The 14,282-nt window shown below is 37.7% G+C and overlaps 1 protein-coding gene across 5 annotated transcripts in view; it reads right to left on the reverse strand.

Moving 5' to 3' along the window:
* Window positions 1–3,433: 3,433 nt before the first annotated feature.
* Window positions 3,434–14,282, reverse strand: part of MDM4 (MDM4, p53 regulator) — a 32,883-nt gene continuing 22,034 nt past the window's right edge. For 2 of the 5 annotated variants that reach the window (XM_015569280.1, XM_006771960.2), the window contains exons 6-11: window positions 12,537–12,604; window positions 11,720–11,819; window positions 9,605–9,735; window positions 8,506–8,655; window positions 6,337–6,417; window positions 3,434–4,458 (exon numbers count right to left, since the gene is read on the reverse strand). In XM_015569280.1, the coding sequence (XP_015424766.1) occupies window positions 3,886–4,458; window positions 6,337–6,417; window positions 8,506–8,655; window positions 9,605–9,735; window positions 11,720–11,819; window positions 12,537–12,604 (1,103 nt within the window). In that variant the 3' untranslated portion in view covers window positions 3,434–3,885. Of the gene's footprint in view, window positions 4,459–6,336; window positions 6,418–8,505; window positions 8,656–9,604; window positions 9,736–11,719; window positions 11,820–12,536; window positions 12,605–14,282 lie in introns of those variants that run through there. The other 3 variants (XM_015569281.1, XR_001515232.1, XR_436077.2) reach the window with 3 other exon arrangements.

Consider the following 14,282-nt stretch of genomic DNA (forward strand, 5'->3'; position numbering starts at 1 on the left):
GACAAACGGTAGTGTTTGGAAGTCAAGAATGTATCACACAGTAGCAAACAGCAAAGACTGCACCTACAAATGCTTGCTTTAGTGACACAGTAAAATGTACCTGTAACGCAGTGGCACCGAAAAAAGAACAGCATTGGAAACAGATGAAGACTGTTTAGTTTCTGCACCTGAGGAAGTGCTGACTGCACCATTCTGCCCTCAAGAAATAAGGAATTCTGCTTCTTGTGCTACACTCCCAGAAGACATTGAGTAGGGATCCTGGGTAAAGGAAAAACCAAGTGCAGAAGCAGCATCTTGGATTTCAGAGATGGCACCAAGAAATACTGCAGATACACTTCTCTGTATTACTTTCAGTGGCTCAAAGGGTCCATAAAGGCACAGTAAGCCCGAGGGTAGGTTTATTATATTTTCAGCTCAAACACACAGCTCAAGTATCTTCTAAGCAAAGTACTCAGTACTAATGGGAACAGTGAAAACCCAGGTGAACAAAGAAGAGGAGGAAAATGGAGCATCACCGGAGGATTCTGTGCAAGGGTGTACCAAAACTAGCATTGACTATCTACAAACACAAGTAATATTTTGCAGTTTTTTTAAGTTTTCTAAAATACTGAAACTTACATAAGGAGAACACAGGATTCCCAATCCTCCCTGCCTCTTATCACTTACAAAAACATTCGACTGGAAAGAATAAAACTGAGGGCTGTTAAACTAACATGAAGAGAGGCGTATTGGGGGGAAATAGGGAGGAAAGTAATTTCTCTCTTTCAAGTTTTAGAACATTTACCATAGCCTAACAAAATATTAAACTCAGAGGGTTAGTTCCATTTATTGTGTGTGTGTGTGTGTGTGTGTGTGTGTGTGTGTCCCTAACGCCTAGAGGCAGACTTTTGAGCAGCATTCGCCTAGAAGGAACAATTCTGGAGAAAATGCTTCAGGTTCCTCTGACACCTTTCCTTGTCCTCCCAATGGGAGGAATTCATCTGATTATATAAGAAAGCCTGACATTTCCTGGGCCTTCTCTCTCATGGGAAAAAGTGTTAAAAGCCACTATTCTCTGTAAAGTCCAATTTTGGCTGCCAAGTCATATCCCCTAGTATTTTAAGGTTATTGGTTGTTTCAAATTCAACAAAGCACCATCATTTAAATATTGAATAAATAAGGAGAAGAAAGCAATAATGGCTTAAAGATGTACTGCGAGTCTGGTTTAAGCTAGTTCAGACTTGAATTCCAGTTCAGGCTCTGTGACTTTGAGTAGATCTCTGACCTTTGGTCTCCTGTGCAATATAAAAGGTTAAGCATAACCCCAGTTTTTATAATCACCAACTTTAACAAAACTTAGCCTCTAGAAATTAAATGTGATGCTAAATAAAGGGAACTCATTTTACTGCCTATACCTGGAAAACCCCTTTCTTTAAGGCCAAGACTTCCAAAAGTGTGGTCTGCAGCCCACTGTGCCAGCTTCCAGGAACACCTGTGCAAATGGAAATCCGTGGCCCAGACCAAAGGGTCAGTGTGTATGTTTGTGATTTGAGTAAGGGGACGGGGGAGAGGGTGTTTGCGTGAGCTCATCTTTTAAAACAAGTCATGTAGGTGATTCTTAAGATCCTTACATTTGGTAATTCTAAGGCCTTGCTCTTCAAACTGACACACTGGTAACCCTGGGCATAGACCAAGATTTTTTTTCCATGGGAAAAGTAGATAGGGAATATCTATAAGAAAATCAAGTTAAAGATTTTTAATTACCATATGTACAGTTCAAAGATTTTATATGCTCAGATAAAGGCTGTTCAGATCTAACATTTCCCTTTAATACTTTCCTTTTCACCATCACCACACACCCTATTTTCAAAAGACTGCCTCTCACACACCTAGAATTTTCCTATGGGGCACTGCCTCACAATGCCCCTAAAAAACTAACAACACAAGGACAAAAAACATACCAAAAAACTCAGAACTCTCAAAAGAGGACAGAGTACAGTAAAGAGAGCTATAAGAATGCTAGCCTTATCTTTCTATCTCGGAACTGTAATGGAGAAGGTTGTGCCAGAAGGGTATGTTAATTAAAATGTCAAACATTTTTTGACTGAAAGTTAAGTCTGATTTGGCTCATTAACTTTGAGAACAGGCTTTGCCCGTTTATATGACAGAACATTTTCTACAAATTCCATCAACTCCATCTGCAGCTCCAAGTCTTTGATAAAAATCTTTAAAGCACATACACAATGTACTGGATAGTATGTCCTCTGAAAGCACTTAAAACATTTAAATATACTTTTATTGATTTCAGAGAGAGGGAGAAGGAGAGATTGAAGCCATCAATGATGAGAGAATCACTGACTGGCTGCCTCCTGCATGCCCCCTACTGGAGATTGAGGCCACAACCCAGGCATGTACCCTTGACTAGAATCAAACCCAGAACCTTTCAGTCCACAGGCAATTCTCTATCCAGAGCCTAACCAGCTAGGGCAAAAATTTATTCTTAAAATTCAGATGTCCAATGAAACATGTGCCAAAAGGAAAACTAATCTAGGGTGAGAGCCGTGAAGTGGTAGGACTGCCTGGAAAGGGGCACAGGGAATATTCTAAGGTGACAGGTGTTCTTCTAGAGCTTGGTTTGGGTAGTTACATGTCTACAGAAGGGAACACTATTGTTCACTAGTTATACCTCAATTTTCAAAATGTGCAAAAGATTACATATACTTGCAAAATTATTTTAGGGGTCTGTTAGCAAAAAATGTTTGATAGCATTACTCTCAGCACACATGGCAGAATCTGTTTCCTAAGACTTGTCTTTTGGCTTCTCTGAACCAGGCAGCCTGAGTGCCAACACTATATAACTTGGCTAATTGGATTATTTTTTCCCATGGTTAGCTTTGCTATATTCCTAATAGCCACCTGGGTTTAGACGCCTAAGAACATTCCTTACAGGATGTAAAGTACAGCATAAGGAACAGAGTCAATAATATTGTAATAAGCATACATGGTGTCAAGTGAGGGTACTAGACTTACGGAAAGATGCATCACTTCATAAATTATATATGCAACCACTATGCCATACACCTGAAGCTAATATAATATTGAATGTCAACTGTAATTGAATTAAAAATGAACATTCCCGAACAGAAAATAAAATTAACTAAAGAAACGTTAATTTTCAAGTAAGTAAATAAATGAACATATTTTTGTTTGTACTGATAAGTTACAAACAAAGAGTTACAAAGAGGAGTATAAGTTGCTCCTCTTAGACCCTAATTTTTTTAACCTCACCCAAGGATTTAAAAAAAATTTTTTTTTAATTTATTTCAGAGAGAAGGGAGAGGGAGAAAGAGAAATATCAATAATGAGAACAGTTGAGCCCACAACCCAGGCATGTGCCCTAACCAGGAATTGAATTGTGACCTCCTGGTACATGGGTTGAAGCTCAACCACTGAGCTACACTGGCTGGGTGAGGTGTTTTTTTTTTTAATTATTGATTATAGAAAGAAAGAAGCGGGAGAGAAACAAGGACTGGTTTCCTCCTGTATGCGCACCAGCTAGGGACTGAACCTGCCACCTGGGTATGTGTCCTGATCAGGAATTGAACCCAAGATCCTTCGGTGCACAGGATGGCATCCAATCAACTGAGCCACACCAACCAGGGCCCAGATCCTCAGCTCTGAAGGGAGATGAAGTGATTAATGTATCTTTTTATGCTAAGTCCCCATATTAATAGTCTAGTTTTAAAGAACTCATTCTCAATTTCCATATATTTACAAACAAAAATGTTCTGAAACATGACGTTTACATGAATAAATAATGCGTCAGACTGAACAAAGATGCTCAAGACTGATGTTTTGAGTACATGACCTGACCCTGTAAATATTGTTAAATTCACCGATTCACAGCTATGCTATAAAAACCCTAATAACCAAATGAATCTCTTTCTTGCACGCAGGGCATGAGGCCCCAGTCTTCTTTAATCTTCTGGCACACTGAAAACAAGTAACAAGATGGCTCGTCCTTCCATGAATAATGTTCCCGTCTCGTGGTCTTTTCTCACACACCCTGCATGGCTTCAGAAGATTCCGGCAATCCTCCATGCTTCCTGTCACTGTTCTCTGCTGGAAAAGGTCAGCTGATTGTTCTCCCATGCTTGACACAGTCTCTTGACTTTCAGAACTGTGAGCCAAATCCAAGAACTCCACAGAGTTGCAGGGATCCAAGGGTTTGGGGTTTTCTTCTTTTTTGTATGTATCTTTAGGTATAACAACTGGAGCTGATATGGTTCTGCGGCAATCGGGGATATCAATTCCTTCATTTTCCTTCTCTTCGGGTATGGCAGTGATATCAGACGTGGAGAGAGAATGCGTTAACTTAGAACAATCTGAATACCAATCCTTCCTTAAGGCCCAGCACCGAAAACAGTACCTCTTGCTTGGAGAGTTAAATTTCTTGCACTCAGTACACTGCCACTCATCCTACAAAGGGAAGTGCAGCCAATTAATACTCAGTGGGGAACATGACTCTGAGAAAAAATGAGGGTGGGCCAAACTCTCATCATTTCACTAAGCCAATGAGAGAGCACAGACAGTCCACATCACAGGTCTAGCCTAGAATTAAAATACATTGTACAGCCACTTTGATAGTGACACAATTGCCAATTCAAACCGAAATTTAATATAGCAATCTTTTTTAAAAGTTAAATTAATTATTTTGGCTTTTTAGTATGAATGGAATTTACATTGTTTGCTTTTCTGCTTTCTTTTTAGGTCATTTCTCTTTTTACAACTAATACTTATGTTGAGAGGCTAAAGAATGAAGAGATACTACTGTCATTCTTTTCTACTATTTAAGAAATGTTATAAAATCTGGCAAAAAAGCTACAATTATGATTTAGAAACTACTAACTTATTTATTCACGCTTTCTCACTGCTCTCGGGATCTTAGGTAGCTAACTGTATGCCTAAATCACACCCTCAAAAAATGAATGTTCTTAAAAAAAAATGTTCCTGTCCTTGAATGCCAAGTAAGTTTTTCCTAGTTCTCCATATTAAAATTAAGAGATACTAGAGCTCAATAAATTTTACGTGACTTGCTTAATTCAAAGGTAGCTACCTGGAACAAGTCCAGATATTTAATGTGATCATGGCCTGGCTTTCACAGGATCAATGATTTGACTGACTTGACTGCTTTCAGAATGAAGATCAATCAAGCACTTCAAGTTTAGAAGTTATAACTCAATTGCCAAGCCCAAGAAGCAGGGACACGGCCAATTGTTAAACTGGGATGTTCACAGAGAGCCTCAAAACATTCTTGTGCCAGCTGAAGATCCTCAGCTCTCATAGGAATACTACACAAAAACCCAAAGGAACTTCATAAAGATTTGGAATTCGTAACTGATGATGCATCACAGTCTAATTGGCATCTTTTCTTTTCTAGTAGTACATAAAATAATAGGGTTTGCTAAACTCAACGTCATCTTTGATTTGATAGAATACGGTCTATTTGCTTAATAGGTTTTCTTGGTCTAAATAGCCATAGAAGTCTGATGAAGATGGAAACACCCTGCTACCTGTATTACGGTCAAGAACACTTAACGGATCAATATATTCCACTTTATTACCTAGCTATGCACAGATAACTTGCAATGAATTACCATAATGGTCAACCAGTGGTGGGGTGGGAGTGGGAGAGGGATCAACACCAGAGACAACCTAAAATGTTTCCTATCCTCAAGCAGTGAAAAGTAAAATCAACCTCCTTATCCTTCCCTTACCACCCCTCTTTTTTCTAGTGAGTTAGCTGAGGGGAACACTAAACCGAAAATGGGGACCTAGCATGAAAACAGAAAAGTGAGGAACACATTTGAGTCTAAACATTAGTTGTTAATTGGTGACAAATCCATACCTATTACCTAAAAGCTTAATACTAAATCATTTATTAGCCCTCAATTAATATAAATCTGTGTGGAAACAGCCTTTCCATTTCTTTTTAAGAAAACATTAAAAAAGTAATTTTTATACCAACAAAAAATTTTAGATAGCTTATAAGTCTGTCTTTGGCATTGCAGAGGTGTTAGTGGGAAAAGCAGTGCAGTACTATTCGGTACCCACTGCATCGTGTCCAAACAGTTTTTCTAGCAGGGAGAAAGGCATGCAGAGGCACTTAAGTCATCCCTTTTCAAGGTAAGAAGATAGATCAACTCATCTCTTCTCAAATTCCAATAAAAACCTCTAACAAAATGTAAAGAAACCAACATCTCTTAACACCCAGGAAAGGTAAACAAAAATGAGGGGAAACAGCATTCTTCACAATGAACTGCTGGAACATTACCATCTCAGACTAGAAAATCGTACCTCAGAGGCAACCTCTACATCAGTATCATCACATATGGACTTAGAGTCCTCAAGGTCATCGCTTTTTCCCACTTCAATCACCTGTGACAGCAAAGATATCTCATTAGTAAGGTTTACCTGTTTCACGTGAATTTATTACCTGAGAACAGAAAAGATGAAAGAGCTTCAATTTAAAGCTCACATCCTGCCTCCATCATTAACTTTAAAAGGAGATAGCTTAAATATCGGGCCAAAAATGACTCTGTACACACCTAACACCAAGAGGGTTACCAAATATCTTCTGCATTCAGAAGGAAGAGAATGCCCCAAGTTACGACTTTAAAAAAAAAAAAAGCGCTGACTGGGATGCCTCAGCTGCTGCATGTCATCCTGTGCACTGAAAGGTTGCTGGTTTGACTCCAAGTCAGGGCACATGCTGGGGTTGTGGACTCAATCCCCGGCAGGAGGCAGCTGATCAATCGATCTCTCTCTCTCTCTCTTCAAAAATCAATTAAAAAATCTTAAAAAAACAACAACAGTATTAGAGAAGAAAAGTCACAAATTATTAGATGTGGAAATTCATCTTGGGAATCTAAGTAGGCACTGTAAAAGCAGTGTATAAAATAAGAAATTTAGATGTGAAAGATAAAAACAAAGCATTTTAAAATGTTATTCTTCATATTCAAATGTACAACTAGTTATGTAATGCTCTAGCTGTCCTATAAAAACATGCCTACAGACCAGAAACAAAAAGAAATGTGGGAAGTGTCTTCTAAATTTTAAAATTTAGAATTTAAAATCCTAAAAATTAAAACCTTAGTTTTATGACACAGTATGTGGAACAAAAACCAATTATAATACAATTATGACCTTCTGTATAGCAACTTTGTCACAATAGTTTAAGTATTTTAAGTGCCATCTCTCTATAGAAGTTTCCAAATGTCAAATTTGTCTTCATTCTAGCCACCTGCATTCTCTTCTAATGCTACCCATTTAACTAGTCTAAGAGAACCCAACCATCTATCTGCCCACCACAAACATACAGACAACCCCTTCAAGAACCCAAATTACTATGAAAATCTCTTAGATTAAAAGAATGATGCGCCCTAGTCGGTTTGGCTCAGTGGATAGAGGGTTGGCCTGCAGACTGAATGGTCCCAGGTTCAATTCCGGTCAAGGGCACATGCCCGGGTTGCTGGCTCAATCCCCAGTAGGGAGTGTGCAGGAGGCAGCCAATCAATGATTCTCTCTTATCATTGATATTTCTCTCTCTTCCTCTTCCTTCCTCTCTGAAATCAATAATATATATATATATATATAATCCAATATAGTTCTGTTTTTGCTCTAATTATTCAGTGGATATTTACAGAGACTCTTGACCATGTCAGGCACTGGGACCTGCTTCCCAGTTGTTGTTTTTAAAATATATTTTATTGTTTTTTTACAGAGGAAGGAAAAGGGATAGAAAGTTAGAAACATCGATGAGAGAGAAACATTGATCAGCTGCCTCGTGCACACCTCCCACTGGGGATGTGCCCGCAACCAAGATATATGCCCTTGACCAGAATCGAACCTGGGACCTTTCAGTCTGCAGGCCAGCGCTCTATCCACTGAGCCAAACCGGTTAGGGCTGCTTCCCAATTTATTTTGAGACTTGAACACATGCGTGTATGACTCTTCATCTTGGTGTACTCCCACTATGCACTCAGAATTCTAGCTCCCTCTTTCCCCCTATTTAAAATCCATAATGGAAAAACTCATCTATTTTCCTTTGGGTATAAAATGGTTATGAAAGCTATTGACACATCCAAGAAATACGAATTCTTTTTTCTCTCTACAGGCCGTTGTGGCCATTTAGAACCTTGCACTGTTAGCAACACAAAGTCTCCACAAGAAAAAAACTATACAATGAGAAACTAGGCAAGCAGGAAAGGGTAGATTATTGCTTTTTAACAAAGGAGGAGCTTTACCCATGGAGTCCTAGCCTATTTTTAAGGCAGCCTTGGTTAATTGAGTGTGAATGCTAAAATTAGATATAGAAAAATACTAAGTAAGAAAGGGAGTGGGTGGGGTGATTATGTGAGTCATTTGTTGTATAAAGCGGAATAGAATAGGTCTCGTCACCAGATATGAATAGAATATACTACACACACATAAATACAACCAATGTGAAATATTTCCACAACATACCATTTTGTCTCTCACTTTCCGTACTTCTTCACTTGTTTGTTCAATATCAGCAGCTTCAACTTTTATTCCAGCATCAAACTGCTCTGATACTGACTCATTCAAAAAACACACGTCATCTGTCGCATCTGAAACAATTACAGTACCTATATCCTAACAGAAAAAACAAACGAGGTTTTGTAGTCAGAGGCTTATCAGAGACATTGAACCAACATAAATGAACCCAAAACTCAATGTCCTCGCATATCCCCAAACACCCAGCCTTTCTCCACTGGACATCTATTCATTCAACAAATACCTACTGTGTAAAAGCTAATGGATATACAGATGCCTGGTAAGAAATTTTGTTTTTCTTTTTAATTTTGAGAGTATGTTTATTAAAGCTGAGGAGAGCTGGAATTTTGTATTTTAACAGTAAATCAAGTATAACATCTGAGAAACAGTACTGAAGAATCTAAAAGCTAAAGACTCATAGTTGTTCAAGTAAATAGAATCCATTCTCTGCATTCCTTTCCATAAGTGGCACTCTGAGAACCTAGCAAACATCCTATTAATTGTAAGATATCCCTCCTTTAATGGTCAATGTTTAATGAAGAAAAATGAGAAATACTAACTCAAACCTTCTCACCGCTTTCTTAAACAACTTTAAATATAACTTTCTTTCTGCATTCAACTATGGACATTTATGACATGCTCTTGTATAATATTCCTATGAAATAACTTATTATTTTGCCATTATATGTCCATTCATTTACTGAAGAAATATTAACTGAACGACTATGATGTGTCAACTATGTGGCAATAGAGCGGTTAATAATATTAAAGTCCTGCACTTACATTTCAGTGGGGATAAACAGTCAATACACACATAAACATGATAAAATAATCATTTTACAAAGTGAGAAGTGCAATGGAGAATATAAAATAAGAAAGGAGCTTAATGACAATGGCTTAAATTGTGGTATGACAGTGGAAATAATAAGAAGTGGTTGGCTAGGTTTTGCATGTTTGGATGTTGTGGCATATGACAGAGAAAGAAATCAACCAAATGCTACTGTTTTCAAAAGAAAAAAAGAAGTTTCTCTTCAAACATGAAATTTACCTGATTTGTCTGTAAATCAGTTGAGCCATTACTTCTAGGTGTGTAACTGTTTCTCAAATTTCCTAAAAACCACCATGGCCAGCCAGCTACATCCCACTCCTCAAGCCCGAGGTCCAGCCTAGATGTCTCATCTACAGAAGTCAAATGAAAAGCATAACTATGTACACAAGCCTTAAGCATCAAGACTCTTTATTAATACTTACAATCTCTTTATAAGTAAAAAGTCACTCCTGCTCCCAGTAAGGACGAATCAGAAACCAAATACCTGTCTCAGTTGCAGAGCTCACATCTACTCTCCTGTTTAGACTTTATTAGCTATTTCAGAGTTAAGGTATCTAAAATCTACAAATGCTGCAAATCCAAAATACATTAAAGCCCCACATATCTCAGGTAGAAGATCCTGTGCCCTACATCTAAATGACACGCAAGACCGTTACTAACATGTTTGTTGCTACCACATGAAATTCTTTTCTTTCTTTGCCATCATGCAATCTTTTTCTGTGCTTTACTTGTTTCCTACTTTCTTCCTCTCCTCTATCTCTTCTTCCAATGTACTAGACATACCAATGGCGGCCACAGGTGTTTAAATGTGCTGAGGTACATACATATGGTTTAAAAGATTTCTGCAATAATGGGCCGCTGCTGGAATAGAAGTTTACCCTATCTACTTACAAATTATGTTGATCCTGCCTATCAAAAGGTATTATCTGTGCTCAGGGAAACTTCAGCTATCTTTTTACTTTCTCTTTGCTGAAGTTACCAAAAACCAAACTCCTAAAACAAATATTAAAGTTATCTTCACCTAGTCAAGCTCTATAACTTCTTATGCAGGGAAAGGAAAGAGGCCATTCTTTCCACATATAAATATTTTGTCCTCTCTACCTATACATCTCCCTAAAAATACTAAGCTATTTGTTCTCAAAACTTACATCAAAACTACATACAGTCTCTTGAATTTGGCTGTTCTTATGTTTTAAAAAGCCTTCTAAGTTGAAAATAAGCAAACACCTGCATTTAAAGAAAGAAAATTCTACATTAATGCCACAGACTGAAATAAGCTCCAAGGCTATAGGTAGCCCAATATTCAGTTTACACTGAAATGAAATTTGGGAAAATACAGAAATTGATTCAGTTTTAATGTAAATATTTAAAACAATTTCAACAGCATAACTTTCCTGCCACTGCTCCAAATGTGAGCCTAGACTAGAAACCATCATGATATAAGTGCTTTTGAGGAATTTTTTATTTTATACATTTTTGCAGAAAATAATTTAGGGAATATTTTATAAATAGGGCTTGGGAAAACTTCCAACATATCACTAATTTAACTTAACCATACCACATCTGTATGTATGGCAAAGATCTGATTACTACCACCCAAGGGCAAAGGAATTACCAGGCTTCTATGTCTCATTCTTGGCTCTGAGATAGTCAGTATATTTTATCATTTTTGCAAACTTCAAAAATCTATGAAAATTTGCACCAGGCAAACAAATCAAAATAAAAATTCTAATATGGGTACCAAAATTTAAAAGACCAAAGTAGCCCTAACCGGTTTGGCTCAGTGGATAGAGCGTCGGCCTGCGGACTCAGGGGTCCCAGGGTCGATTCTGGTCAAGGGCATGTATCTTGGTTGCGGGCACATCCCCAGTAGGGAGTGTGCAGGAGGCAGCTGATCAATGTTTCTCTCTCATCGATGTTTCTAACTCTCTATCCCTCTCCCTTCCTCTCTGTAAAAAATCAATAAAATATATATTAAACAAATAAAAGACCAAGGTAGCTGAGTGACCAGGTGGCAAACTGCTAAGTGGTAGCCATCTTCGCTTAGCTTACCAGCTAAAGGAAGGGTCTGCGCCAGCCAGTAACCTGGCTTGCTAAGAGCACTGCCATCCTCTTCACAGTTAACAACAGTGACAGGATTTAAAGAAAAAGATTTTCAGAAAAGAATGAGGAAGAAGTATGACATATGTACCTCCTACTTCACATGAAGAGACAGCATTTTATTTTTCATTTCTCTATATAATGGTATTAATTATAGCCAGTGCTTAATTTGGATAGATGTCATTCCTAGAAGTTATCAACAGAAAAGTCTACATAGCTTCAATCCAAACGTACCTTCTCTGGAATGCGTGCATTTGTTCTGTGAGGTAGGCAGTGTGGGAATATTGCCTTCTTCAGCACTTTTCCTGGAACTGGGCCTTTCCTCCACGTTTTGCTGAAAAGAAGGGAAAGGCGCCTATCAGTGCAATGGAAATGACTGAGACCAGGGGATGCAGCAGTTCCTTTCTGGCTCACCAGTTAGTGTGCCACACAATGGGTTACACACAAGAAAGATAACTCGCATTCACCACAATCATCAAATAAAGGCAACACCTCAACCCATTGTGAGCAGAGCTAAGACAACTGCAAACCTGGGGGGAGGAAAAAAATCTCTGCACAAAAGACCAAAATGTACTGTTAAAAATAAATGATCAATATAAACCCTTTAGCCTATTACATAATTAGGCATAATTCAGAAAACATGTGAAATCCTCACCATATACCAAGATGATCATAAGGTTTTCCCAGGTTTGAGGAAGCTTTAAGAATTGGCCTGACGTGAACTGAATTGCAACAAGCCTGTTAAATTCTAATAAACGCAGTTTCCTCCAACACCTATGAATGTCCATTGTCACACACACACAAGCGCACACACAAAGAAGATGCAACTGGAAGAACTGAAGATCAGAAGTGCTACATCCCAAAGAAAGATTCAGAGACTGGAACTCTGTTATGGACAGAACGGAGAATGTTCACTCTGTCCCTGGTCTGTGGACTCCCAAGAACCTTTATTAATCTCCATTCAGCAAGAGGTCTTGGGAGTCCAAGAGCCACAGGTACAGAGAAGGGGCCACTCTGTACAACAAAAAAAGTCACCATGTGGTGATTTTACCTTCAGGTGGTCTTGACTTGGAATATCCAGATTTTGATCCTGTGCGATAGCGAGAGTCTGAGCAGCATCTGGATAGCAAGTAAAACAAAAGGAAAACCTTCCCTGGTAATAGCCATTCTTCCCACACAGAAAGGCCTCAGCAAACAACCCTGGAGCCAGGTTTGGTCCCTAGAGAAGTACCTCTCCATGTTGGTTTAACAGGGCTCTCATCCAAAAGAAATGAAAAAATCAAAATTGGTAAAAACCACAAAAGCCAAAACAGGCTATATTCAAGATATATTACCAAAATATAATCTGGGGGAAATGAAAGATAACCAAAAAAATGTCCTTCCATAGCAAGCTTTCAAATTTTAATATGAAAAGTGATTTCAGGAGGAAATAATGGTGCCTATTTTTATCATCTCTTCCTATAGGTATTTTATTACCAAATTTGCCTAAGTTGTAAACAACAAAAAGAAAAGGCCTGGCTTTTTCATTTAATTTTTATTTTCAAATGTTAAAAAGTTATAAAGGGTAACGAAATCCGAAAATCTGGAATTTCTCACTTGCATCATAACACAATAGCATCTCCATGTAAACTCACATTCTAAATGTCAATGATTTCACAATTTAAATTCCCAACACCTGACTATAGATTAGGTTTTTTTTAATCAATGAGTCTGATTTTTCCCAGTTATTATAAACATTTCCTAGGAAGGACAAGGAAGCAGAGAAAGTTTTTCTCAAGACCAATAAAAAGAAAGAAAGGAAACTATAACCTAAGAGAAATTCTTAGTCTGAAAAAAATGTATTTCAAGGACTTGGAAATTTTCAAGCAGAACAAAAGATGGAAGCTTAGCTTCAGAGAATTTAATAATCTGGACCACCCAGAGGCTATGCATAACTGAGATGCTTATACGTAAGCCTATCACGGATTGGGCTCATCAGCTACTATCAGGTCCAGAGATCTTATGGAAAATAATCCTCCTCTAAATAGACTGGCAGAGAAGACAGATCCTATAATTGGTCTCACAATTCAGTTGTTTTGCACAAAACATTTTTGAAATTGTAAAGAGCATTCTTTCTAGAAGTACTGTTACAAACAGAGATACTGAGAAGTTTAAGAGACAGCATTTTCTGGCCACAGTGGTCCTCAAAGCTCAGTTAGCACACAACACAGATGAAGCACTTCTTTACTGCCATTTGATTATTAGCATTTATATTCTAAAGTCTTATTCAGTTACAACAATTAGGAGTAAAAAAGAAGTTATCTGAGAAAACTATAATATACATAGGAATTCTTAAATGCAAAGTTTGTCATATAAAATTCAGTTTATCAGGATGCATGTGGAAATTTGGAGAAATGGTTTGTTTATAAAGAACTACCGTCATTTTAAATAATATTTTCCTCAGCCATCAAAATAAAGCATTTAGCTCATTTGCAAATGTGTAAAATAGGTATATGGAAAGCACTTGTCTCATTTGTCTTTTCATATAAAACAGCACAGGTGACCCATTTTACAAAGATCAACCACAGGTACTAACCCAAGTGCAAACCAGAAAGACAAAGTTACTTGTACTGTGATTCTATAAGGTCTAGATAAAGAGTATAATGAACTCTCTATAGTATTTTTGCAGTATTTTTATAGGTGAAATTATTCCAAAGTGACAAGATGAAAAATAAGATGTTTTACAGATTTAATGTTCAGAGAAAAAATGTGTTTAGAAAATTGATGGGAGAAAATTCTTTTATAAGCAAGGAATAAG

Source organism: Myotis davidii, unplaced genomic scaffold (genome assembly GCF_000327345.1).
Source record: "Myotis davidii unplaced genomic scaffold, ASM32734v1 scaffold246, whole genome shotgun sequence".
Classification (NCBI taxonomy): domain Eukaryota; kingdom Metazoa; phylum Chordata; class Mammalia; order Chiroptera; family Vespertilionidae; genus Myotis; species Myotis davidii.